Genomic DNA, 25,354 nt, shown 5'->3' with positions numbered 1-25,354 from the left:
AATTTAACCTCTCTTCCATTATTCATTTTTGTAATCAAAAATATCAATTGCCACAAATCATCTCACAATAAAAACTACAAAACCTCATCTTCATTCATGCTTCATTGCCCCTCTCCATTTCTCTCAACATTGTCCTTAAGTACCAAAATTCCATTTTTTTTTGTTACATTATTTAAATTATTTTTTAAAAGTTGGAAATGAGAGAAATCCTTCACATTCAAGCTGGCCAATGTGGTAACCAAATCGGAGGAAAATTCTGGGAAGTAGTTTGCGATGAACACGGTATCGATGCTACGGGGAACTACCACGGAGACTCTCATGTTCAGCTAGAGAGGGTGAATGTGTACTACAATGAGGCTAGTGGTGGGAGGTATGTGCCAAGAGCAGTGCTGGTGGATCTTGAGCCTGGAACTATGGATAGTTTGAGAACTGGGCCTTATGGAAATATTTTCAGGCCTGATAACTTTATTTTTGGACAGAATGGTGCAGGTAACAACTGGGCTAAGGGTCATTACACTGAAGGAGCTGAACTTATTGATTCTGTTCTTGATGTTGTCCGCAAAGAAGCAGAAAATTGTGATTGTTTACAAGGTACAGTCTAAACCTTCTTCATGTGTCATTGTATTGTTAGTAATTTGCATCATTAAAGAAAATTTGATTTGTTTGTAACAAGTTCAATGTAATAGAAACACCTAACTTTCTAGAACGTATGCTGATACGGAAGTTTTGTGCATGTGACTTTTGAGGCATTAGTACTTAATTTTCTATCATGCAAAGCTAATGCTAATAAAGTACATGTATAGGTTTTCAAATATGTCACTCACTGGGAGGAGGTACTGGATCTGGTATGGGGACGCTACTGATATCAAAGATCAGAGAAGAATATCCTGATCGGATGATGTTGACTTTTTCGGTCTTCCCTTCTCCGAAAGTCTCCGATACGGTGGTTGAACCTTACAATGCCACCCTCTCCGTCCACCAACTGGTTGAAAATGCTGATGAATGCATGGTGCTTGATAATGAAGCTCTGTATGATATCTGTTTCCGTACACTCAAGCTCACTAATCCCAGCTGTAAGTTCTCTTTCTTTATATTAATCTCATTTTAATGTCCTACAAAGTAGCTTAAGACAAAAAACATGATAGATCCTTATTAAAAAATTTACAAAAGAAACAGTAGTACATAATTCAATTGCATAGTGATCAAATATATGCTTGGATCTGTTTGAATAAATAATTTTATATCCACTTAGTCCTCCAAATATAATTGTTATAGTGTACATATATCATCATCTAGGTGTAAAACTTAAAGTTTGTGTTTTCTTATGGAAAATTCTTTTATGGATGCAGTTGGTGATTTGAACCACTTGATCTCCACAACAATGAGTGGTGTAACATGTTGCCTCCGTTTCCCCGGCCAACTCAACTCTGATCTCCGAAAACTCGCTGTGAATTTAATCCCCTTCCCTCGTCTCCACTTTTTCATGGTTGGTTTCGCACCTCTAACTTCCCGTGGTTCTCAACAATACCGTTCCCTCACAATCCCTGAACTCACTCAACAAATGTGGGACTCAAAGAACATGATGTGCGCTGCTGATCCACGTCACGGTCGTTACCTCACTGCATCCGCTATGTTCCGTGGCAAAATGAGTACCAAAGAAGTGGATGAACAAATGATCAATGTACAAAACAAGAACTCCTCGTACTTTGTGGAGTGGATTCCTAATAATGTCAAGTCAAGTGTTTGTGACATTCCTCCAACAGGGTTGGCTATGTCTTCGACTTTTATGGGAAATTCGACATCAATTCAAGAGATGTTTAGGCGTGTTTCTGAGCAGTTCACGGTGATGTTTAGGAGGAAGGCGTTTTTGCATTGGTATACAGGGGAAGGAATGGATGAAATGGAGTTCACAGAGGCTGAGAGTAATATGAATGACTTGGTTTCGGAGTATCAGCAGTATCAAGAGGCTGTGGCAAACGATGATCAAGAAGATGAATATGATGATGAAGAAGGAATGGAGAATTGAGATTCAAGGAATGTGATGCATATTGATCATCATAATGTATGTGGCGTGCACATATATGTGTGATTTGATGAATTAAGTGGCATTGTGAGGTAGTGAAATAAGAAGGCCTCTTGTCTTGTGTTGTATTTGCTTGTTTTCTCTGTATTTTTCTGTGAAGCATCTTCCTCTCTTGTTTTCCTGTAAATTGTAATCATTGTCATTATTTTATGAAATTGTTAAGTTTTTGTTATTCATCATATTTAGTTTAATTTGAAATCTGTTGTAACACCGTAATAGTCCGAAAAAGATAAATATAACTTAAATTACATATTAAGAGAAACGTTATTTCCAAAACAGGACTGCATGTATCAGAGATGTGTATTTGATATAAAAAAAAATGGCTCGCTCTTACAAATTTTCTATTGAAATGAAATTCCGAAGAAAAATATGTCTGTATGGTGAACTTCATTCATGTATGCAAAAATTGGTGTTCCTGAAAACATTCCATTAACAGAATATAAAGTAATTTAATCCTGTTAAGTTGAGGAGAAAAGAAATTGGCCCACATATCTGAATGAATCAGTTGCAGCTTTTTACTTGCCCTCCAGTTGCCAGTAAAACAGTAGAGCTAGATTGCAGTTGCAGTAAACCAGACACCATTTGCAGTAAGCCACAAATGAGTTAAGTCATCTGAAACATGAAGGGCTTATTATGTTGGACATTTGGCAGCATCATAAACATTATTCTATTACTTTGTCATTCCAATCTGAAATATTATCACATAAATCATAATTAAACATTTCAAACCGACACGCCTTATCACATCCATTTTTATCACTAATTTTCTTTAACTTCCTCCATTTACCCCGTACATTAAAATAAAAAGGATCTAGACTGTTCATTGAGATGTAATCCAAGATTCTCCAGCTCCTTTCCTAATGAGTTCCCTCTTAAATTCAATAAGCTACTTTTCACTTTTCAGCACTACACAACTTTTTTCCATTTTCATAAAAATATGTAAAATAAATAAATTATGCCAACTTCAATAATAAAATACATTATCCTACGTATTCCTCATTAGTTATAAAATTTAAAAGAACAATCATGTCCATTAGTTCTAAAACTTAAAAGAACAAGCATGTTCTAACTTGTATACCTCACAAAAAAGAAAAAGAATTGTATACAAGGGCCAGGCCCTAAATACCACTATAGTTTAACATCTTTGAAGTAATAGGCCAGGAAACTAAAAAAAAATACTTTAGCATTGAGAGTAAAAATATATCTCAATTATGTTGCATCCTGAAAAAAAAATTATTTTATTAAGCTTATGATTTTATCGTCTATTACTTAATTGTATATTAGTTCTGGCTGCCTATCAAGTTTACCAATGAGCAAATATATTGTACATTAGAATTTAGAAACATGAAAGAAATAGCACACCATGCTACAAGAATGATACAGAATCTGCAAAAGCTTTTCACGATGCAGCATGTCTACAAACAAGGGAACATCCCATTTGAGATTAACATTAAAAAGATACATAAATAACATTTGTTCTATACAACATGATAAATTTACCTCACCTTACCTTTCTATTTGCGTGATCTATAATCCAGATGAACAAACGATATCTACCAGAATTATTTTTCAAGATTGTATGTATGTCTTGGTCTCGCAAAACGAATGTCCACAAATACCACTGGAAGGGTCAAATGAACCAAACAACCGATCAAAACCAACCCATCCGATAGTCACAAGAGAATGCTTCAAGAAATTAAACCAACTCATAATCCAAGATAAAGAGAATAAAAAACAATAGATCTTCTGTTTCCTTTAGGATTCTGTGTTCTTTTTCTCTTCGAGGACTGAACCCTCTCTGAGTGCAATTTGTCCCTCGTTTTCCCTTCCCAGAGAAAAAAGAGCAACAGCTTGTAGATATGACGCTATGTGCCACACAGGTGATATTACTTGTGCTTGCACTGCATCGTTGAGAGCTTCTTGTGGCATATCAGTCATAAGATATGACAGGCTTCGACGAGCAAAAACAGTTGGGGAGATCATGGTTCCAACATCAATGAACTGAGAAGTGAAAGATGACGCAACAAATTATCATCCACTCAGCTATATATATGATGGTGTAAATGAAACTATTTGTAATGACATCTACTTTTCAGAAGAGAGTGCATCAGTTGGATGCAAAAATGTTCCCATTCAATTTTATACGAACTCAACCTATGGACTGTCTTCTGTAGAATATCTAACCATGTTGTTAGCATGCTAAATAATGTACGCCCTCTACAACAAATTCTGGTAACTACTTGTACATAGGCTACAAATAAAGGAGACACAATTTGCATGCTTAATAAAAAGAAAGGTCGTGCCAAATTTTATTCAGTAGCTTACTATAACTGCTTAGGAGAATATGGATATTAAACTCCATACCTGTGTGAAGCACTCAACGGCAGCTTGAAATTCTTTACGCCTGAAAGCAGCATCCCCTTTTTTCTTTGAGTTTATAGTTTCATGAACCTGATTTGTCCACATTTGAAATGACAGCTGCATCCAGATAAAACAAATCAGTGAGCACATAAATTACTGCATAGAAAACTTGGTTGATATGAGAATTCGACTATTGGTAATAACTCCCTCTTGTACTACTTTTGGCTACAAATCCAAAAGAAATGATGATTTTAAGTGGAATTTCGTTCTCTGATTCTTTTTAAATTCTAGTGGGATTCCCTAGCACCAAGTTAATTAATTCCCCAGTGCACCTGCTAGTGATCCAAGATCTAACAAAAATGCTAAGAAACAAAAAAAAAGATTTGACGAGAGCCGCCAAGACTTCTTCCTATGTTATTTGACAAGCTTTCATATCTTCAAAGACCTTCTGGCTGGTATAGCTAGACCCCGAGTGGATTGGAGCCCCAAAAAGAAAAGTAGAACAGAGAACATGCTAAGTATAAAGCTGGTCCATTCATAGTTCGAGTCTTAGATCCCAAGTAAGAATGTAAAGCCAATAAATAGGCAAGTAATAAACGAAAATATAAGAACATGTCATATTTCAAATAATCCTCTCACAAGACAAAAAGGTATTTGAAAGGTTCAAGGCCTGAAACATCAATTCTCTTTTAATATAAAGAAAGTGAACATACATAGAGTTACATATCTTGTACAAAATCAAACTTCACTGATGGAGATGATAGTAAGTAGAACTATATACCTCGGTTGCAGCTCCCTCATCATCTTTGTACCCGAGTTTTTCTAGTATTTCATGTATAGCTGTCAAATCCTTTCTCAAGCAGGCATCACCAAGTGGAGATAAAGGAAAAGCAGCACTACTGTCTGGTACCCCCATTAGCTCATTAGATGAGACCTGAAAAGGTAGAACAAATTTTATACTATCCTAAGAAATCCAAAAATTCTGTAACATACACAATGGTCAAGGAATTTAATACATAAAATCTGCTGAGATTTCAAATAATAAGATCACCAAAAGGATTCGGGTTGAGTACGTAAAATATCCTATAAACTATGCTATACGGACTAAGAGTAATTTGAGATCTGATAGTTATTTTCTAAACAAAATGAAAGCATGGAAGTCAACTGCATAAAATGTAGACACATAGACATTAAAAAACTAGCAATCCTACACAGTGAACGACTGAACGTCCTACTAATACTACTCTATAACCTTTACAAAATCCTTCATTTATTTATTATAACAAATTACGCAAAATCATTCATTCATATAGTCTTAAGATGATTTTCGGCTACGACTACAAAAGATATATTTATTTTTTTCAATTTATGGTCTATCAACGATACATGATACATTCATAAGGAGCTTGCATTTCTGTCTTATAGGAAAATTAACCTGTGCTTCCTTCTGAAGAGGGATCAAAGCAGTAACCAAAGACTTGGAATTTGGACGCTCACGAGGCTCATATTGTAGACATCTAGAAGCTAAGCGCACCAATTCAGTTCCATCGTCGTTTGAAAATTGACCTTCCAAACAAGAATCAGTTAGCATTTGAAGATTCCTGTCCCTTATCAAGTCGAGGGCCTAACAAAGAGTTTTGAAGATTTATCATTAGTTCATAATCATATCAATGACTAGAAAGTGCTTGGAACAAAGACTGCCCTAGATTCTAACAGAAACATACTAGAGTTAAAGTAAAATATGAATAATACAAAAGGTGTGCAGCAAAAAAAGGACAATTTACAGGTTCAGAAAGTACATACTTATAAACACAACATGCATCTGTTCAAGAATATTGAAGATATCTCAGTTCTGCAAAAAGTTATTGTAGTGACTGCGGATATTTCACCATTTTTAGTATGACTACACCATTAAGCCAGGGAATAGTGTCTGCCAGCACCACTCCCATGACTATTTCCGATTTTTTGTGTAGCGGTTGTTTGACTCTCTACTATTCTATTCTACTGATTATGTATAGTAAACAACATGAATTGGAAGATATACATGACTCGGAGGAATGTGCTTTCCACTGAGAAGGTCAAGCAAAAGGGTGCCAAAGCTATAAATCACACTTTCAGCAGTTACTCTTCCTGCAAAAAAGGAAGTGAACACATGTTAAAGGACAACTAAATTTATGGAGTGACCAAATTATAATACATAGAACATGTGGCTATAGCAAAAAGACATAAACATAGAGGCCGTTTAGGTAATATTAAAATAGGTTACTTATGAGTTATGACCAATATGCAACAAGTGACTTATAAGAAATAAGCAATTTTCGACTTATAAGTTATTATCAGTTTCGATAAAGAGTTAAGTTCTATGGAGTCCAACATTTTATTGGAGTCCTGGAGTCCATGTGTTCTACATATAAAATATTGCTAAAACAAATTGTTTTGTGAATCATATTTTACAAACAATACTATTTTAATAGAAATATTGCAAATCCCATACATTTTATAAGTAGAATATTGCAAAACATATTATGTTCTGCAACGTGAACATGAATGTTCTGCAAACTAAGCATGTTCTGCAGAACAATATGGGATTTGCAAGATTATCTTTAAATATTGAGATTTGCAGAACATGATTAGCAAAATAATATGTTTTGCGATGTTTTACGTAATATATAACCTGCAGAACATATGTGGACTCCACGACTCCAATGAAATAGTGGACTCCATAGAACTTTACTATATAAGAGTATAATAAATTATTTTATTTGCATTTTTATAGTATCTATGTATTTTTATTTTTAATGAAGTCAAATTGTAAAGATAATATTAAGTAGGAGAATAAGTACACATGTTTCTACTTTTCAGAAATCAACTTAATTGTTACTTATAAGTAACTTTTACTTATTACACGAACAGTTTAAAATAAGCATTTTTAACTTATCAGTCGGAAACTGACTTCCGACTTATAAGACGGGAAACAAACAGGCCCATAATATCAGTAAACTTGCATTGAATACAAGAAAAAAATTTATTATTAAATAGACATTTGATGGCATTAGACCTTTACATAGAGTATCATGGCAATACTACTGAGGGTATATCAATAAACATCCTATAAAGAAAGAAATTTTCTTAGGGACTCGGCCACTTCACCAATACAATAAGGAAATTGTAATGATCACCAAGCTCAACTAGTCAAACTATCAGGGGGCTTGCTTGTTTACCCAAAACCTCTTGGTGTAGCGGTATCTCCCTTGCTCCCTTTACAAGAATAGATATGGTCATAGTCATACATAAGATGTCTTTTTAAAGACATAATATGTATATTAGTTCAAAGGTTGTAATTATAATGGTCTTAAGTGGAACAAGACCCATATATTTATATACTTCTGAGTGACATTGTACATATTGAAAAAGTTGACGAGATTTTGCGAAGCTATATCTGAGTTGCTGACGAGGAGCCCTCACGAGGTGACCTCTTCTTTGCTCGTGTTTGGCTCATTAACGTATTGTGTTTGAGATATGACCACATGTGTGGTTTGTTTAAATTAAGATCCGAACACTAAAGAGTTTTTACCAAATTATACAACTAACTCGTGATGACTTTGCTAATTTATAATCCCTATCATGCAACAAACCATAAAATCATTGGTTAAACCACCAGATATTGCAACGTGTAACATATACTTATCAGTTATCACTTCTTAAGAACATCAAAATCTTAACCAAGATTTCAATATCAGGAGTTTGGATGTCATAAAAACCCATCCTCATAAGAGAATTATTTATACTCACCTGACATGTCACAGTATACAATTGGGTGACCCATATACGATACTCGATACTGGTAAGAGAAATTATAGGCTTGAGTTATTGCTAGAAATTTTAACCAGGTGGATATTTCCTCATGTTGGTAACAAGAGGCGTTCTACTTGAGTAAATCACTAACTCATAGGTGGGAGCACCAACTCTGTCACACGTTCCAAAACATAATATATAAAATGTTGTAAGACTTTTAATAATTATTAGTGTGCTTTATTGGTTAGTCTGCGAGTTATTAATACAGTCTATTTACATAATTTGTATAGGTTGACAACTGAGTGCTTCTTATAATACCATAACTAGAGGAATGGATGGAACAAAACAAAATTCAGTCAACACAAAAATTCTGCTAGATATTGTAAGCAAGAACTAGACAATTCCAAAAAATGTTTACACGGATAATATTAGATGTTGCAGAGAAAAATACCAGTCCTCAGATACTCGGGTGGGGTAAATGCTAGGTTAGTGCTGTAACTCTTTCCATCTCTACTATTCTTCATCAACCCAAAGCAAGAGAGTCTTGCATTACAATCCTGTAAAATGATGAAATACAGTAACATTAAGTTAGTAAAACTGAAACACCAAGGTACAACAGCTTTAAAATGACCAAAACAATCCTAACAGTTTACTTACGTCATCAAATACTATCCTGTAAGCATTAAGATCATGGTACAGGGCACGTCCCTTCATTGTACAATACTCAAGAGCTTGTGCAAGATTTAAAGCCACCCTTAAACGCATGGCCCACTTCATAGGTTGTGATTCCCCTAAAAAAATATACAGATAAGATTCTATAAGAATAAAATAATATTGAAAGAGAAAATCTGAGGAACATTAGGACCGAGGATAATAAAGGGAGGGGAAAGTTGATGCAGTGGATATAAGTAACCAAATACCTCTTTTAACTAGGAATTTTTAAAAGATAAACAGTTCTGCCTAAGAATATAAGATTCTTTAAAGAGAATCTGACATTATATTTTTATCAAAAGTCTCTCGAATTAGAAGATTACAAAAGCATATATTATATTCCAAAACCTTTACGGCCAAGGGAAAACCCTCATAGATACAGAGAATATATCTTCTGAATCTAGACAATGTACAATAAAAATAATTAGGCAAATAAAGAATCAATTTAGCAACAATTGTAACGAAAGAAATCTTTGAATGGACCATACATGCATAAAAATATTTCTATATCTAGCAACTAATTAAAACCCTGAGCATATTCATAACAAAACAAATATCAAATCATTGTCTAGAAATCAAGAGGAGCAATACACATCTCATGTGTACAAAAATAGAATGACTCTGCCAGTCTTTTCTCTAATACATTTAGAGATTAGAAATCATATTGACCACATGCCACAGAATCTGATACAAGACAAAGTAAGTTTCTATATCTAAATCAAATTGCAAAAAGAATCGTGAAAGTACTAATATTTTTTATGATTATTAGAAAAAAAGAATTGCTACATTTAAGTTTTTATTAATCAAGAAACTTGAAACATTTGAAAAACACATGTTAGCATTTATTTATTATTTGTAAAGATCATATATATATTTAGAAATCTAAGCAATGAAGGGCTGAATCCCAAAGTGGATCATTGTTGCAAAGTCACTCTACCTCTTGAAATACAACGTCACGCATAACAAATTCCAGTGTTAATTTAATTTGAAGAAAAAAGTAACAATCCTTTCATGATCAAATTAACAGCCAATTTCCAGCCACATCAGTAAAATTTCATTTAAAATAATGCATGTAAACCCATCAAAACACAGTAATAAAAGATTAACAATATAAAATACACTTACAGTGAAATAAGTGTTTTGCAAGTGTGTCATTGGGCATGTATTCTGCAACAAGTAATCTTTCATCACCTTCAAAACAACAACCAAGTAGATTCGCCAACCTACAGTTTCTGAGTTGACCGACAGCTCTTGCTTCCTCCTGAAGTTGCAAAGCAAGAGAAGTTCATGGTACATAAGATTATCAGTCGAAAGTTCGAACCTTTTTTGAAATAAGATCACGTAACAAAGAACACATACCTATTAAAATTTCAAATATAGAACCTCTTTAAAGTGTAATAAGTGATTTAATGTAAATGGAAATGGCAAGCCAATACATCATAATAAAATTATGTGGCAATTATGCATAAACAGAACTATGCTGATGTATATTGTGTTTCAAAATCAAAAAACAACTTGAAAGAAAATACGTGTTGACACATTGAAGGGTAAAGGGTTATCTGCTTGCTACTTTACATCTAGAAAAGAGTAAGTATGTGAATTGTTTTGAGCAGAAGGGTAAAGTAAACTTACAAGAAACTGCTGACGATCGGGCCAAGCAGATCTATTAAAGCGTTTGACGGCGATCCGCATCTGAGTCTCCAGCTTTCCTTTATAAACAACATTTGGGGCCTTTTCCCCGTGTTCAGATATTATATTCTCCACAGCAAAACCAGAAGTTGCATTCCTTAGTTGCTCCAAAGTGTACTCTCGAAATGCAGGCAAGTCGCTAGCTTCGTCCTTTTCCTCACTTTCTGGCAAACATAAAAAGAAGAGCATAAGGCCCACATACTAAATTGGTTGAATGTTGGACAGACATCACGGTTAGTCGGTTACGTACCATCATTATGGGCCTTCGACAATGGTCCGTTGTGTTCCGACTTCCCACAACAAGAAGCTAAGCTAGAGCAGCCACAACCCATCTCTGTACCAAAAAATGCCAATCAATTTTAACATCAACTCACAAAAAACTTGTCTAACGGATTTTTCGAACATCAAGTACTAAAGTAATAGTGTAGATATCTTCCTAAATTTCAGTGAAACCAAAAAATATCATAACGCTCTATATTCCACTACACAAGTACAGGGTATGCACAAAATAGCAAATGCCGAATTGCATATATCAACATGTACCCTAGATGGTAAACAGTAAGTACCCTAGATCAGATAACCTATCATATCCTGATATGCTTCCATGCAAAATTAGTAAATTTAGGATACACCCAAAGGCCATAAGACCAGAAATTAACACCTAACATTTTCATCCAATCTCACACAATTTGCTAACTTCAAATCAAGAAACATAAACATTTATATACAATTACTTACTACATATAACAAACAAAAAAAGATACTTTCATGAATTTCTAGCAATCAATACTCAAATCTCAACCATAAAATCAACTAAATCACAAAAATAAACAAGTACATTTTCAAGATTCTAAATCAAATCAGAGCACAATAACAATACCCGAACATCTTAAATTCAACACAAACAATAAACAAATCAAAGTCAAGATTGAATCTTTACTTCTAAAACAAAACTGGGTCAGCTCAAAATCAAACCTAAGATAACTTAAAGCCCAAATCAAAGCTCAAACACAAAACATAAAAGATATACTTACAAAACCAATCTGAGGAAAGATGTTTACTTGGCTAGGACAAGACAGGGTCAAGAAACAGTGAACTGGCTTGAGAATAAAATATGTAAGTATTATGTAAGTATATACAGATGAAACTGAGTTCAAACGACATGAAATTATTGTGGGTACATAATAACATATGTATAAGAGCAGTAGTTAATAATAGAATAAAGAAATGGGCATAGTGCTTGTAAAATTAAAGTAGTAATAAAAATGTTAGTGGGTACTAATAGTTGTCATTTTAACAATTTGCGCCGACTTGTATTTTTCTTTTTGTGTAATGTTTTTTGTAATGATAATAAGTGTACCTTTGTTTGGTGATAATTAAAGATATTGTTGTACACGGAGAGGTTCGATACTTTTTCTCCGGGTTTTTTAGACTTTTTGAGTAAAGTTCGTCAAATATGGCAAGAAACTGACAACTTTGGAGTGGCATGCTTATTTGGTAATATTTTTTATTGGCTACTTACGTACATCTCTCCCACTATTTTAAAACTTACTAATTTTATCAAATAATCATTCGCTTAATTGTTTAAGGTGTTCAACTGATTTGTTTTTATAATCTGATTAATCGCTACATTTCTTTTTCAAAATTAATATATTTGATTTAATAAATTAAATATTATTGTATTTTATTAAACATATATAATTAATGCGGATTAATCACTGAATATCCTATTAAGCACTAAAATAAGAGTATATAACACTATTTTAAATATAGTATAAAATACAGATTTACAAATCTTTTTCTAAAATAAGAGTCTTATTTCCTTTATTAGAGAAATGATCGATTTTACAAAAATCATCGATAAATTATCAAAAAATTCTTGACGTTATCTGACTAATTTGATAAATCATTCAATTTTTAAAGAATGACCAAATAACTTAAAAATTCTTATTTCAAATAATTAATTTCGATTTCTGAGATTTATAAACACTATTTAGGATGGTCAAATTTTAAAGTGCGAAATTTTATACAATGAAAATGACGCGCATACCTTGATAACTCAACAGTCGTTGGGTCTTCTTTGTTGAATATAGGCTGGAACCTGGAGCTGGAGGCCTTTAAAAATAATTGGTATTGGGCTCAAAACATGGGCCTGTTAACACGAGCATAATTCAAAACCCAAAACACTTTCGTTCTCTTCTGGCCCACCTTCTTTCTTGGTAGCTTTCCTGAGTAAGGTGACATTTGTTTTCGTGTGTATGTGCATTCTTGTGTGTGTCGTGTATTTGAGTTGCATGTCTGTGTATATCTGTATGTAGTGTATGTACATCTTCAATTACAATACTTATGCAATTGTGTACGTATTTGTACTTGTACGCAACGTGTTTGATGAAATGCCTCACTGAAGTTTATATCTTTTAGCTATAGCTGATTTTTTAGCATATATTTGGGTAATGTAGTTGCGAGGAAAATCAATACTTATCTGGGTTTTTAGTCTAAACTGCAATTTTTGCATTCGAGGATGTCTTTTGTGTTTTCGATGTCCACATACATTGTATAAGTTTGGATTAAGGAGCACATGAACATTATTTACCCATTGTGTATAGGCTAGTGTACTGTATGTTAAGGTCAGCTCTTATTTTTGGCTTATTGCATGATAATGTGTCAATTAGCAATTTTTGAATGAAAATGTGTTTGTTTTTCTCTTTATTAGTATGTTTTTTTAATGTGACATGTTATTGGAATTTATTGCAGCAAGTTTGTGTGAATTATCTGTTGTGGTGATTAAGGGTTAAGAGATGAGGTACGTGAGGCCAATTAATTTATTCCAAGATTTGTTGAAGTTAAAGGCATCACAACGAGGGCGATTTCTTGGGTTGGATGTTGGTGATAAGTACGTTGGATTGGCGGTTTCAGATTATCACAATGAGATTGCGTCACCTTTGCGGTATGTATTTCCTATGCAAGTACATAATTCTAATGAGGAATGATTAGTTTTTTTTCTGTAGTATATATGCTTAAGTGTAGCTTATACTTGTTCCTCGTTGGAAGCCAAAGTAAAGATCCTACTCCCATATCCTTTTCCTTATGCTCATTACTCCTTTAGGAATATGGAGAGGGTATAATTGTAATCTTGGTTGTCCCTTTCCATATCAAAATTTATTTATGAATTTGATGTGTACTATTAGATCTTCAAATATTACTATTAGATCTTGTCTTCTTTTATTTAACATTCTCAGCTAGTATGTGCTCATCTCATTTGCAAAACCCGTGACATTACGTGAAATGTTTGCTTTGACTAAATAATCGAGCACTTTAGCATGCAACGGCAATATCTTAAGCTCTGAAGTTATTTTCCCAGTTTAGAATCATTGTAAAATTTGTCCATAGATACTTGTGCTTCTATTGTAGACGGTCCCTGCTGTTGGATTTACTCTTTTGATCTTCATTTTCTTATAGCATTTCCTTATAATTTATTCTAGTAAAGGTATCTTGATTTAGGTATTTGTTTTGAAGCTAAGCTATCTTATATAAACAAAGTTATAAAGTCAGCCCCCTTAAATTTTATGTATTGTTTTTCCGCTACTTATTTTACAGAAGATTTCCTTTTAGATTGATAATATTTGTTATATATCTATAATGCAGTGTTCTGCTAAGGAAGAAATCAAATATTGGATTAATGGCCGCCGATTTTCAAAGTTTGGTGAGTTTATCAGTTCCAAAATTTGCATTCTCGAATCGTTTCTCATATTTTTTGTAGTGATTGATCCATGTCTTAGGAGCTTGTCCTACATATTTCGATTATCGGTTTTTCCACATGATAAGCACGGAAACTTATAATTTTAGGCCAATTTGATTGGTGAAGTTGGTTTGAATGCAGGGGGGTCCATCACTATTATAAAAAATGAACCAATGAGGATGCACTAAAATTATAAGTTGCCGCGCTTATCATGTGCCCATGGGCACATAATAGAAATTTCGTTCAATTATTTGGAAAATGCATTCTATTATTTAGAACCAAGGCCACATTGGTTACTCTCTCTTCCAAAATGCCTTTACAAATATAATTACTGAGGATAATGTTAATATTGAAAATACACATTTTCCGAAGCATAAAATTTATGCGTGTGTCCTGCTTGGTCCCTGACCATTTAAACTTTAACTAGGATTGTGCTTCTCTCCAGGAATTCATTTTGGATTTAATTATCTGCATTTAACTTCAACTTATTTGTTGTTGAATATTACAGTTACTGATGAGTGTTTGTTGTTGCATGCAGAAATCTGAATTCTCTCTGTCAGGCTTCATTTTTGGCTACCCATTTTATAGAAACAAAAACAGCCCAGATGTGTGTCTTCCTCCCTGACATGTCTCCCAGTTATTGTTCATTCAGTCACAATTGATTTTTTTTCCTTCTTTTGCAGGCCATACAAGTAAAACTTTTAGTTGAAGATCTTTGTAAAACAGGAGTCCTTGAAGGTTTGAAGTATACTTTTTGGGATGAGTGTTTCACGTCGAAGGTTTGTGCTTCTTGCTGTATATGATCATTACCGAAATTCAAATTCTAATATTTTTTTTTACACAACTTGTAGCTACAAAACTGCCGTTGTAGGGTTGTCAAACCATTATCTCCTTCGATTATTCAGCTTCTGTACCAATATTCAGGGCAGTTGAATCATTAACACAGATTTTTATGCCCCTTTCCACCTTAACAATTTGCTAGTACTGCCTAACGGAAAAATAAGCAAGATTTGGCAGAAAAAAAATAGAATAAGGAAACAATTTGCTAGAGCTGATTTGAGCACGATCAATCTTCATTTAATACCCCTGGTTTAATTCTAGGCAATTGAATAATGGAAAGTCACATTTCGGTTTTATTCAATGATACTGCTGATATCATATATGTTTATAGAAGTGGTAATGTTGTCCTCAGATCACGGAGTTGTTGATTAAGGATTTAAATATGCATCCAGTACAATATAAGTCTGCCATGGACAAATTTGCTGCTGTTGGAATACTCCAGGTACAAATCATTTTTCTAGTGTGCACAGTTATTACAGAAAAGCCTGACATTGATTGTTTAATGTTTGAAGTTGCATCTGTAAGATATGTCAAAGGGAAAGAGTCTGCTAACTGTCATTCGACACTTAAATTACCTTACCTGGCTATATTTGTTGACATCGGCAGGGTTACCTGGATTTTGCAAATAAACATTCGAAGCTGCGCTCAAATGAAGACTTTTTATGATGAAAACTACGAAGACTAGTTGTACTAGCCGGTGAAACCACCTGGATGTCCAGGATAGATATGTAATCAGATTTCTGAATCCATAGTTTTGGAACAACTGCTTGGATTTCAATCAAATTATTAGATTTAACTTTGCTATATGCAACTGTTGTTGAATTCATTTGTTCTTATCTGTTTTTAATTTTGCGTCAATTTTTTTGTGCTATGCAACTCTTTTTATGTCATTTCATCTTTCATATATATAGGATTGATTGAACAGTCAGTAGTGGGAGCTTTGATTGATAAAAAGGATTTTGGAGGGATGAAATTTGTAATGAACCCTTGCCATTATGGAAGCAAGATATGGTAGGGACCAAAACAAGGGAATTTTTTGTTATTAGGACCAAAACAAGGTTTAGTAATAATATTTGGACCGGAGGCCCCTATTTACACTGTTAAATCTAATCATATTATGTTATGAAAAATGTTAAATCCACAACTTGTTTTAATTTTCAGATGAAATAGTTCCAATCCCCCCCACAAATTTTTACCTCTTGTACTTGATTATAAGAATTAAAAGAATCATGAGTCCTGATTTACTCCGCATTTAACATTTACCTCTATCCAGTTTTCAAATTATGCCCAGAAACAAAGTTCTGAACAATTCAACACAAACCCCGCTTCTTGTTACATGCGCTTGTCTTTTTATTTTTGTACAGTTTTATAAAATTTCTTAGGGTTGGTGTTCATACAAATTTTACTTTACCCAATTTATTTCTTTAATGAAAATAAAAATATACTGTATATTTTATGTTAGTGATAGAAAAAAATATAATTTAATAAAATTATTATTTTATCGAGATTCAAGTGCACAAACCTATTTTTTTTTTTGATAATTATGACCTAAATTGGATACCACCTGGGTGCAGGTGCAGACAATGACATATACAGTGTACTTGAGTAGGGCACCCACTGTCTTCCAATAGCCTCTTGAATTTATAGCACCCCCAAAGTCTCTCTTGAGTCGGAAACTTGCATCCAGCTATACCCTTTGACTGTGTGCCAAACCAAAACCCCCCTTCAACTTTCAACCCCATTTATTAATTTAATGGTACTACAAACTAGAGATGCACAAAAAACTCCGGCCCGAAAATCTGGCCCGGCCCGATTTGGTCAAAACCCGGTCAAGCCCGGTTCAGTCAAAACTCGGCCCGGTCCCGGCTTCGGACCTCGACGGCCCCTATATTTTTAGGCAAAGCCCGGCCCGACCCGGTTAAAAACTCGGGCTTCGGCCCGGCCCGGCCCGATTAAAAGCCTGAAAAAGCCCGGTTATAATCTGATTATTCTAATATATTTTCTTATATATTTATAAATTCACATTTACTATAAATATAAATAATACTTTAAACACATATATATTTACATATTTGTAATTAATAATATTATTTATATACTTCGTTGCATAAATAATGAAAGAAGATATAATAAGTACACTATATATATTTTGATATCATTGTCATGAATATTTGGATATCATTGTATGATATCATTGTTATCATTGTTATCATAACAATGATAAAATATATTATATAAACATATTTATTTTTTACCGAACTTAAATGTTTTCAACGAAGTAATATTTTCCTAAAATATTCCATGTAAACTAATACATTTTTACGATGATCTAGTTGCTAACACATATATTCTTCGGAATCTCTAATAATACTAGATCCGATTTAAATTAGAAAAAAGTCCGGCCTGATCCGATCCGGCCCGAAAAAAAGCCCGGTCAGGCCCACCTCGAGGGCCCAAACGGGTTTTGACATTTCCGGAAAGCCCGGTCCGGCCCGGCACGATCAAAGTGAAAGCCCGAAAAGTCCGGCCCGGTCAAAACCCGAGTTTTTTAAGGTCCGGTCAAAACCCGACCCGGTGGACCTTTTGTGCATGTCTACTACAAACCCCTCTTTTTTATTTTAAAGTAAAAGAAAATGTCACCTTCATTTACTTTAATTCAAAAGCTCTTATTTTTCTAGTATTTCATCTTACTTTTGTCTTTACTCTCCCCCCTCCCTCTTTCCCAAAGTCCTCAATTCATTCTTCATTTTAAATCTAGGGTTCTTGTTTCATCTTTCTCCATTCTGTTTTGCTCTCTCCTTCATATACTTCAACCTCACCATTCTAGCTCTCTTCTTGTTTCACTTAAAGCTTCAAACTTTCTGCATTTTTATGATTACCCAACTTGTTTTTTTGTTTGATATTGTCAATTTTATTAGCTTTCTCATCTTTTTTGCTTCTTGTAATGAAAGATAAAATCTTGTTTACTCTCTGTCCAGATACTTCAACTTCACCATTCAAGATTTCTTCTTGTTTCAGCTAAAGCTTCAAACTTTCTGCATTCTTATGATTACCCAACTTGGTGTTTTGGTTCATACTGTGAATTTTAATACCTTTTAGCTGTTCTTTATCATCTTTTTTTGCTAATTGTATTGAAAGATTCAATCTTTTTGCATAATATATTGCTTTCAAGAACCCTCATTAAAGCCCTTGTCAAGATTTTCTTGAATTTGTTAGTTTTAGTGTTTTTTTAGTGTTTTTTATTATATTTAAATCTTTGGTGTATTTGCATGGATGGAAGAGAAGGAATGTCATTATCTGGGTCATCTCCTTACTACTTCACCAGAGAAGTCAGTGAGCCTAATCCCAGCTCAGGTTCAGTTTTTGGGCCAGGAACTCAGAGGGGATTAGCTGCTCCAACTGGTTTCAAGGACTTTTCAAGCCCTAATAGTTCAGTTCAGACCAATGTAAGTGGCAATCTTGGGAGTTCATCTTACCAAGCTGGTAATTTTGGTCATGGAGTTGACATGAGTGCAGCTTCTGGTCTGTCATTGAGTGATTCTAGTAAGAAAAAGAGGGGAAGGCCCAGAAAGTATGGTCCTGATGGGGCCAACATGTCTTTAGGATTGTCTCCTATGTCATTTAATCCCTCACCTGGGGCCGGGGATATAATGCTGGTCGATGGAGAGAAAAAGAATAGAGGGAGGCCTCGTGGTAGCGGAAAGCAGCAACGGCTAGCATCTTTAGGCAAGTGTCCAGATTGGATTGTGGAAGCTCTGTACATAAATACAATTTAATTCCAGTTAATTGCAATCACTTGCTCTTGTTGAATATTTGCATTTACTTGCTTTTCTTAAATAATTGCAACGCTATATGCATGCTCTGAGGCAAAACACTAATTACTTTGTAGCTTTACTTATCTAGTAGTGAAATTTAGCACCTTGAAATATATAGCAGATCAAGCTCTGTATGTATGAGGTACTTGACTAGTGATATTCTGTGTTAATGGAATTTGGTTTTTGAATTTGCATATCCTAATGTAGTTTTTTTTTAAGTTAGAACCTTCCTTCAGTTACTTATTGACAATAACTAAATGAAATATGGAATTTATTTACAAAAAACAGTGGCTGACTCAGTTTTTGCTTCTGCAAAAGAAGCCTGCATAAGCGACACTAGAACTTTAATTAGGTCCTTTTTCTCGTCCACTTTCAATAAAATTGGATATGTTGTCTCACGTTTGGCATTCACTTTCCAGGCGAATGGATGAACAGTTCAGCAGGGAAAGCTTTTACTCCGCATGTCATCCAAATTGCCCCAGGAGAGGTATTGCTTATATGATCCCCTATTTAAGAATTTGTTAGTAAGAACCCTACTGCTCATGCAAGTTTAACCAAGTATTTATTAATAAGAAGTTAAGAACCTTACTGCTCATGCATGTTTAATCAAGTATTTGTTAGTAAGAACCCTAAGGCACTTATTGTAAAGATGTTCAGAAATTTAATTTCATGTAACAATGAGGGGTGAATACAAAAAGTGGTCACTGCTGATATGTACGTGTGCATTTCACAAAAATCTGAGAGAAACAGTTGCTTAAGTAATGAGTACAAATTTGACAAGTTCACCTTGAAGAAGTAGTTTGCACTGATACAAGATTTTCAACTACTATTTCTTATTTTGAAATTCTACTCTATTTTATTGCAGGATATTGCTTCAAAAATATTGGCATTTGCTCAACAGAGACCAAGAGCTCTATGTATCTTGTCCGCAAATGGTTCTGTTTCTTCAGTGACATTACGTCAACCTATGTCTTCCGACAGCACACTAACATATGAGGTAGACCTATTAAGCAGTCGATGTCTTTTTCCTTTCTTTAAATTAGAAGTAACTATTCTGTTGTTATCAAACGTATCTATTGTAAATTTTGTTTCTGGACAAGTTCCATGGAAATATGTTTGATTTCTTCCTACTTCATTTAACATTTTAAACGCCTCCAAGATCATAGTTCTTTACCTGTAAGATTTTTAGACAACTTTCATTGAAATGACATACCTAATTTGAAAGATTCATGTTTATTTAAGATTTTTCCCGACCTGTACTCTAGGTGGATGAAATTTTTCAATATCATACACGTGTACATAGTTTCAGTTGATAGCGCCTTAGGGTAGGTTATTTGTTTATGAATTACGCAATTGCTGACCTTCCTCAAAAGTCAAATCCATAGAATGTGAGTAATGTAGTTCTTTATGTATATAAATTACAATAAAATTATTACTCCCTCCGTCCCAACCATTTGTTTACATTTGGTTTGGGCACGGAGGTTAAGAAAAATGATAAAGTAGTGGTGGAAAGTTTAAAAAGTGAGTAAAGTGGTGGGACCGATTAATATTTTATATATAAAGTGGGTATAGTGGAGGTAAGTAGTGGATGAGTTTACTTTTTATATTATAAAAACTTTACTACTTTTGGAAAATTTTGAAATGTATAGAATTGGAAGGGACATCCCAAAAAGGAAAGTATAAAGAAATGGTTGGGACGGAGGGAGTACTGTTTAGAAGACAATTTCCAACTTTCTGATATTTGAGATTTTTTTCATTTGTATTTCATATCTTACCAAGGTGGTAGGGTGATGTGTAGCTTTTTAAAGCCTAATAGTACTGAGTGTTGCTAAGGATACAAAGTCTGAGCAGTACTATAGTCTATAGTATATGGCATTTACGAGTGAGCACTAGCATAATAAAGTTTAGCCCTCAGGTTGGACTCCCAAGTTTTAATATTATAATGTTTCATAATATGAGCATAATCGCTTGTACTTCATTCCAACTTCGTTGTGTCACATACATTTTCATTTGCAACAATGTTCACTCCATGATTGAGTAGGAGAAGTTCTACAATTATTTGTAAGGTTTACTGCATCTTTTAATGGGAACTTGGTAGCATAACATCTTGCAAAACCTGCATGGTAGGTTGAATGATTTCATCCCTTACAGTAATAATATATTAATATCTGTTGTTCATTGTAATTTAATTATCTAGTTTTTGTTTTAATGGTTTCCTGGTGTCTGGGGATGTAATAAGTGATGTGATGCTTCCTTATAAAAATGCTGCTTTTATTACCCTTTTTTTCCTAAGCATTATTACTTCTTCATAAATCCATTAATCTAATTACACATAATGACCTGTGTCTTTCTAGTTCCTACTGATAAGACCTAGCTGTTTCTTGCTCTTGTATAGGGCCGTTTTGAGATATTATGCTTGTCTGGCTCCTATTTGGTTTCTGAAGGTGGACACCGCAATCGAACTGGTGGTTTGAGTGTATCTGTATGCAGTCCTGATGGCCTCGTGATAGGAGGTGCAGTAGGTGGTAGCCTTGTTGCTGCAAGCTTGGTTCAAGTAAGTTTATAATATCCCCTTCCCCTATTTAACATAGCTGGGTTTAAGTTGATCATCTATCCACTTGATTGTTAACATGTCAAGAGCATAACCAACACCACTTGATGCAGGCAATGGTGTGCAGTTTTGTTTATGATGGTTTCAAAACAAAAACCGGTTCACAGGCTGATGCAAAACATGAGCAGATTTCCGATTTTCAACCCAACGAAGGATCATCTACACCAATACCAGTGGATGCTTCTCATCGAAGTTTTACTCCAAATCCCGAAAAGTCTTCATGTTCTCCAAGTTCACGGCCACATATGAGAGATCTAAACACAGAAATTAACCTAGCTCATGGATGACACACTTTCCTTACAATAGTTGAATGTCATATCTGTATAGTGATGAAGCAATCCAAAGCTAGATCAGCAGCCAGCAGGGTTCCAATTGTTGTCATTAGTAAATGTGTTTATCTAGCAAACGACATAGTCCATTGTGCTTGTAACATAAATAACATCCAGGCATGCCTTGTAGTTTAGTAATCTTTTTCTAGCAGAATTTAAAGTATGGTATGGGCTTTAAAAATCTTTGTACCCTCTGCCATTTCAAATATTTTTGAACATAATTTTGTTGCAGCAATTTAGATATCATCAAGGAATCATGTGGCAAGAAGAAATAATATTTTGGCATCTCCTCAAAATTATAAAAGTAAATATGCTCGAGTATATTTCAGTACAAACGGGATTACACCAGGAACTAATATCGTATTGGATATTGGAGAATGCAGACTGACTTGTGGATATCAACTTTTTAGGATACTAGTGAAGGAAATTGGAGAAAAAATGAAGCCAAGATACCATTATCTTCGGAGAAAATATTAGTATTTTTGAGAAAATTTGAAATTCTATTAAATTATTAGTATTTTTTAGAAAATTTCAGAAATTGTAAGATTGAGTGAAGATTTTCAAAAAAATATTGTAATACTTAATCTTCACCACGAGCAAACAATATACCAGAATTCGAGTTATCCTTGCTGTAAAAAGCTTACAAAGCAAATCACAAACAAATTGTTAGGTAGTTGAGCAAACTACAAGTACAACTATTGTGCTTGTAACAAGTCAAATACTAGTTGTGTATGACAAGTTATTTTCCTTCATGATTTTTGAGTTCTTAAACATCAAATCTTCATCTTACTCAAACATCAAAATAGTTTGAACTTGCAAACTGACATACAAGTGATTAACAGCAGTATTCTAAATGTTTTATTCAAATCAAATTTTCATATTATTGCTTCGGCTGAGCAGCATCAAACTTCAATACTTAAGCTATTTCCAGCAGTTTCTTTATGTCCTTCTGAAAAAATTGCAAAATAAATGTCACGATGAAGATGGCAAAAATTGGAAACACAGCGATGATTTCAATATTCATACGAGTTATCATGAAATAGTTTACAAAATGTACCTCAATGCTTAAAGGAGACGTTGTGGGAGCATAGCGATCAACAACATTTCCATCTTTGTCAACCAAAAACTTGGTGAAGTTCCACTTAATACCATCGCCAAAATATCCGCCTTTGCTTGACTTTAAGTACTTGTATAGGGGGTTAGCATCACCACCATTCACTTTGACCTAAATCACCAACAACATAAATAAGGATTCTTGCTAAGAAAGCAATTGTATCTAGACATCTAGGAAATCAAATGTATAACAAAGGGAAGGAACTGTGACATAATACACAATAGTTCTTAGTAGAGTCATTTAGGTCCAGAATACAGGCATTTCATATTTGATAGTTCATGTTCCTTCGTTGGTAGCTACTAGCTAGCCCGGCTAGCCTTGTAGTCCAGAAGACAGGTGTATCATAATTCGTGTTACTTCATGGGAAATTCACAGAGAAGCTTTTTCGAATTCCTACCTTGTCAAAGATGGGATATTCAGCTTTGAATTTAGTGCAAGCAAACTCTACTATTTCTTCATTAGTTCCCGGCTCCTGTGATCCAAACTGGTTGCATGGAAATGCAAGAATCTCTAGACCTGGATCACCGCAACATGTTTAGACTTGAGTTTAAGTGGCACGATTTATTTCTGTGTCAATTATAGAGCAGAATAAAAACAGAGTAAAATAAACAACCTTGTTCCTTGTATTTCTCATACACCTTTGCCAACTCTGTGTAGTTTGAATTGGTCAAGCCACTACAAGAAATAACAAAAGGCTCATCAAATTAACAATTTTGCTAAACTCAAAATAACATGATAATGTACTATTTAACAAAAACTTGTCATTCAATATATGAATCAAAAGTGAGATCATGATCATATCTTCAATTATAACCGAAGCCTCTACAAAATTACCATTGAGATGCAACATTAACAATCAACAGAACCTTTCCCTTGTACTGGCTAAGGTTCACATCGTTCCCTTTGGCATCCTGCAATGCAAACAGCTTCGGTAATTAATCTGGACCCCTCCCTTACAAACTTCAGAGCCCTTAACCAAAACAGCACATGATTCTTTTTCTTTAAAATCATCGTAAACACTATGACAAATAAATTTTATTAACTATATTGTAATAATATAGTACCCAAAGCGAACGACACAATAACATACTAGTACCAAAACATATAGTAGCAAACAGGTGACATGGTATACCTAAAGATCAGGTGACAGTTGATCATGTATACTTAAATCTTAGGAGTAGTATTATTATCTCATGACATTAAAGGGTTAAAATTACTACGAGTAGGTACAGAAATGTTTTGGATGAAATATTTAGGGCTTTGCTCAACATAAACAACTAACAATTCTACATCACAATAGATTTAAAGGCCACAACAAATAAAAATTAATATGAACAAGTAACTGGAGAATTTCGAAAATAATAGGCAAGGAAGAGGACCTTGACAGTGAAATCGTGGACAGACTGGGGCTTGTCGGATTGAGTTGCCATTGATGATCTGATCTTAATCTGAAAACAAGTAGCGAATAGTTTCTTGTTAAACAACTTCATTCATAATAGTCTATGCAAACACCTTATATCATACCATATAATACTATATATATATGTGTGTGTGTTTGAATAGAAATAAATACCTGCAAGAAAAGAGTTGTTCGAAAATGGAAGAAAACAAGAACAATACAACTTTGATATATTGATCTGAGAATTACTGGGCAACTTATATATTGTATGCAGAGGGAGACTTGGGACAGCAGCAGACATAAATTGTATGTTAGCCATGACGTAAACGTATCATAGGGTTGATGTTCAGACACGTTAAGTTAGTGAGAACGTACGGTTCAGATGATTCTTGAAATAGGACCATAATATGCGGGCGTTGAATATGTGTGAAGTGGCTTGGATAATTGCCGTCTATTAATTTGTCAAGTTTTATTTTTTAAATGTAATCTTTTATCGAATAAGAATCTTCCGTTTTTTTTCTCAAGTTGTCAACCCAGTAAGTTCACATTTTTGGACCCCCTTACTGGTTCGTTCTAGAACCTGCGTGATCATTCCAGTAGTGACATTCAAGTGAGTTGTGTTTTTAAGAAAAATGGTGATTCTTGAATTATAAATACGACTGCAAACTACTTACTTAGCCGTCAACAAAACGAACCTAACCTTGTAGGACAATAATATTTGGAATTTTTTACCATCTCCGGGGATAAGAAGAATAAATTTGCTGATCCTCACCTTTGACAATAAATTACCCAAGGAGCATTATTCTTTTTTTTAAATACATCGATGTTCAGTTAACAAACCCAATAAAATTATGCCCAGGTTTGAAAT

General features: G+C 34.1%; 5 protein-coding genes across 9 annotated transcripts; 3 read left to right on the top strand and 2 right to left on the bottom strand.

The window, feature by feature from the left end:
- The first annotated feature begins 56 nt into the window (after nt 1-56).
- LOC141702357 (tubulin beta-1 chain) lies at nt 57-2,255 on the top strand. Its single transcript, XM_074506057.1, has 3 exons — nt 57-591; nt 804-1,073; nt 1,350-2,255. Exons 1-3 carry the CDS (start codon nt 198-200, stop codon nt 2,024-2,026), a joined length of 1,341 nt encoding a protein of 446 aa, XP_074362158.1. The 5' UTR covers nt 57-197; the 3' UTR covers nt 2,027-2,255.
- Nucleotides 2,256-3,405: 1,150 nt separating this feature from the next.
- Nucleotides 3,406-11,859, bottom strand: LOC141702361 (serine/threonine-protein kinase BSK7-like). Of its 2 annotated transcripts, none has more exons than XM_074506061.1 (11): nt 11,674-11,859; nt 10,890-10,973; nt 10,583-10,803; nt 10,076-10,211; nt 8,897-9,030; nt 8,691-8,796; nt 6,489-6,574; nt 5,880-6,068; nt 5,226-5,378; nt 4,448-4,561; nt 3,406-4,084 (listed from the first exon to the last, which is right to left on the bottom strand). In XM_074506061.1, exons 2-11 carry the CDS (start codon nt 10,969-10,971, stop codon nt 3,839-3,841), a joined length of 1,467 nt encoding a protein of 488 aa, XP_074362162.1. In that variant the 5' UTR covers nt 10,972-10,973; nt 11,674-11,859; the 3' UTR covers nt 3,406-3,838. The 2 variants fall into 2 exon arrangements, with proteins under 2 accessions (XP_074362162.1, XP_074362163.1); XM_074506062.1 differs by having other exon boundaries at nt 11,701-11,858.
- An 878-nt stretch (nt 11,860-12,737) lies between these two features.
- On the top strand, nt 12,738-16,089 carry LOC141702362 (uncharacterized). 4 transcript variants are annotated; one of them, XM_074506063.1, is made up of 7 exons: nt 12,738-12,876; nt 13,394-13,586; nt 14,285-14,342; nt 14,917-14,985; nt 15,062-15,157; nt 15,571-15,660; nt 15,825-16,089. In XM_074506063.1, the coding sequence occupies exons 2-7, from the start codon at nt 13,438-13,440 to the stop codon at nt 15,882-15,884; spliced, it is 522 nt and encodes a 173-aa protein (XP_074362164.1). In that variant the 5' UTR covers nt 12,738-12,876; nt 13,394-13,437; the 3' UTR covers nt 15,885-16,089. The 4 variants fall into 4 exon arrangements, with proteins under 4 accessions (XP_074362164.1, XP_074362166.1, XP_074362167.1 ...); XM_074506065.1 differs by having other exon boundaries at nt 12,772-12,871; XM_074506066.1 differs by lacking the exon at nt 12,738-12,876 and adding an exon at nt 12,906-12,958.
- A 1,831-nt stretch (nt 16,090-17,920) lies between these two features.
- LOC141702358 (AT-hook motif nuclear-localized protein 5-like) lies at nt 17,921-22,179 on the top strand. The gene is made up of 5 exons (XM_074506058.1): nt 17,921-18,944; nt 19,453-19,520; nt 19,899-20,030; nt 21,429-21,587; nt 21,698-22,179. Exons 1-5 carry the CDS (start codon nt 18,488-18,490, stop codon nt 21,929-21,931), a joined length of 1,050 nt encoding a protein of 349 aa, XP_074362159.1. The 5' UTR covers nt 17,921-18,487; the 3' UTR covers nt 21,932-22,179.
- Nucleotides 22,180-22,579: 400 nt separating this feature from the next.
- Nucleotides 22,580-24,796, bottom strand: LOC141702359 (putative phospholipid hydroperoxide glutathione peroxidase). The gene is made up of 7 exons (XM_074506059.1): nt 24,661-24,796; nt 24,467-24,535; nt 23,922-23,998; nt 23,701-23,762; nt 23,485-23,603; nt 23,031-23,198; nt 22,580-22,922 (listed from the first exon to the last, which is right to left on the bottom strand). Exons 2-7 carry the CDS (start codon nt 24,515-24,517, stop codon nt 22,890-22,892), a joined length of 510 nt encoding a protein of 169 aa, XP_074362160.1. The 5' UTR covers nt 24,518-24,535; nt 24,661-24,796; the 3' UTR covers nt 22,580-22,889.
- Between the last annotated feature and the right edge of the window lie 558 nt (nt 24,797-25,354).

Source organism: Apium graveolens, unplaced genomic scaffold (assembly GCF_009905375.1).
Source record: "Apium graveolens cultivar Ventura unplaced genomic scaffold, ASM990537v1 ctg4912, whole genome shotgun sequence".
Taxonomy (NCBI): Eukaryota; Viridiplantae; Streptophyta; class Magnoliopsida; order Apiales; family Apiaceae; genus Apium; species Apium graveolens.
Note: the sequence above shows the minus strand (reverse complement) of the source record. Positions and strands in the feature narration are given on the sequence as shown.

Coding starts and splice junctions, on each gene's coding strand:
- LOC141702357 (XM_074506057.1), top strand. CDS start 198: ATGAGAGAAATCCTTCACATTCAAGCTGGCCAATGTGGTAACCAAATC. Junction 592..803: donor AAATTGTGATTGTTTACAAG/GTACAGTCTAAA, acceptor GTACATGTATAG/GTTTTCAAATATGTCACTCA. Junction 1,074..1,349: donor CAAGCTCACTAATCCCAGCT/GTAAGTTCTCTT, acceptor TTATGGATGCAG/TTGGTGATTTGAACCACTTG.
- LOC141702361 (XM_074506061.1), bottom strand. CDS start 10,971: ATGGGTTGTGGCTGCTCTAGCTTAGCTTCTTGTTGTGGGAAGTCGGAA. Junction 6,575..8,690: donor ACCCGAGTATCTGAGGACTG/GTATTTTTCTCT, acceptor CCTTTTTTGCAG/GAAGAGTAACTGCTGAAAGT. Junction 4,562..5,225: donor ATGAGGGAGCTGCAACCGAG/GTATATAGTTCT, acceptor ATCTGGATGCAG/CTGTCATTTCAAATGTGGAC.
- LOC141702362 (XM_074506063.1), top strand. CDS start 13,438: ATGAGGTACGTGAGGCCAATTAATTTATTCCAAGATTTGTTGAAGTTA. Junction 13,587..14,284: donor GAGATTGCGTCACCTTTGCG/GTATGTATTTCC, acceptor TCTATAATGCAG/TGTTCTGCTAAGGAAGAAAT. Junction 14,986..15,061: donor GAAACAAAAACAGCCCAGAT/GTGTGTCTTCCT, acceptor CTTCTTTTGCAG/GCCATACAAGTAAAACTTTT.
- LOC141702358 (XM_074506058.1), top strand. CDS start 18,488: ATGGATGGAAGAGAAGGAATGTCATTATCTGGGTCATCTCCTTACTAC. Junction 20,031..21,428: donor ACAGCACACTAACATATGAG/GTAGACCTATTA, acceptor GCTCTTGTATAG/GGCCGTTTTGAGATATTATG. Junction 21,588..21,697: donor TTGCTGCAAGCTTGGTTCAA/GTAAGTTTATAA, acceptor CACTTGATGCAG/GCAATGGTGTGCAGTTTTGT.
- LOC141702359 (XM_074506059.1), bottom strand. CDS start 24,517: ATGGCAACTCAATCCGACAAGCCCCAGTCTGTCCACGATTTCACTGTC. Junction 23,763..23,921: donor GTTAATGTTGCATCTCAATG/GTAATTTTGTAG, acceptor TATTTCTTGTAG/TGGCTTGACCAATTCAAACT. Junction 22,923..23,030: donor CGTCTCCTTTAAGCATTGAG/GTACATTTTGTA, acceptor CAATTTTTTCAG/AAGGACATAAAGAAACTGCT.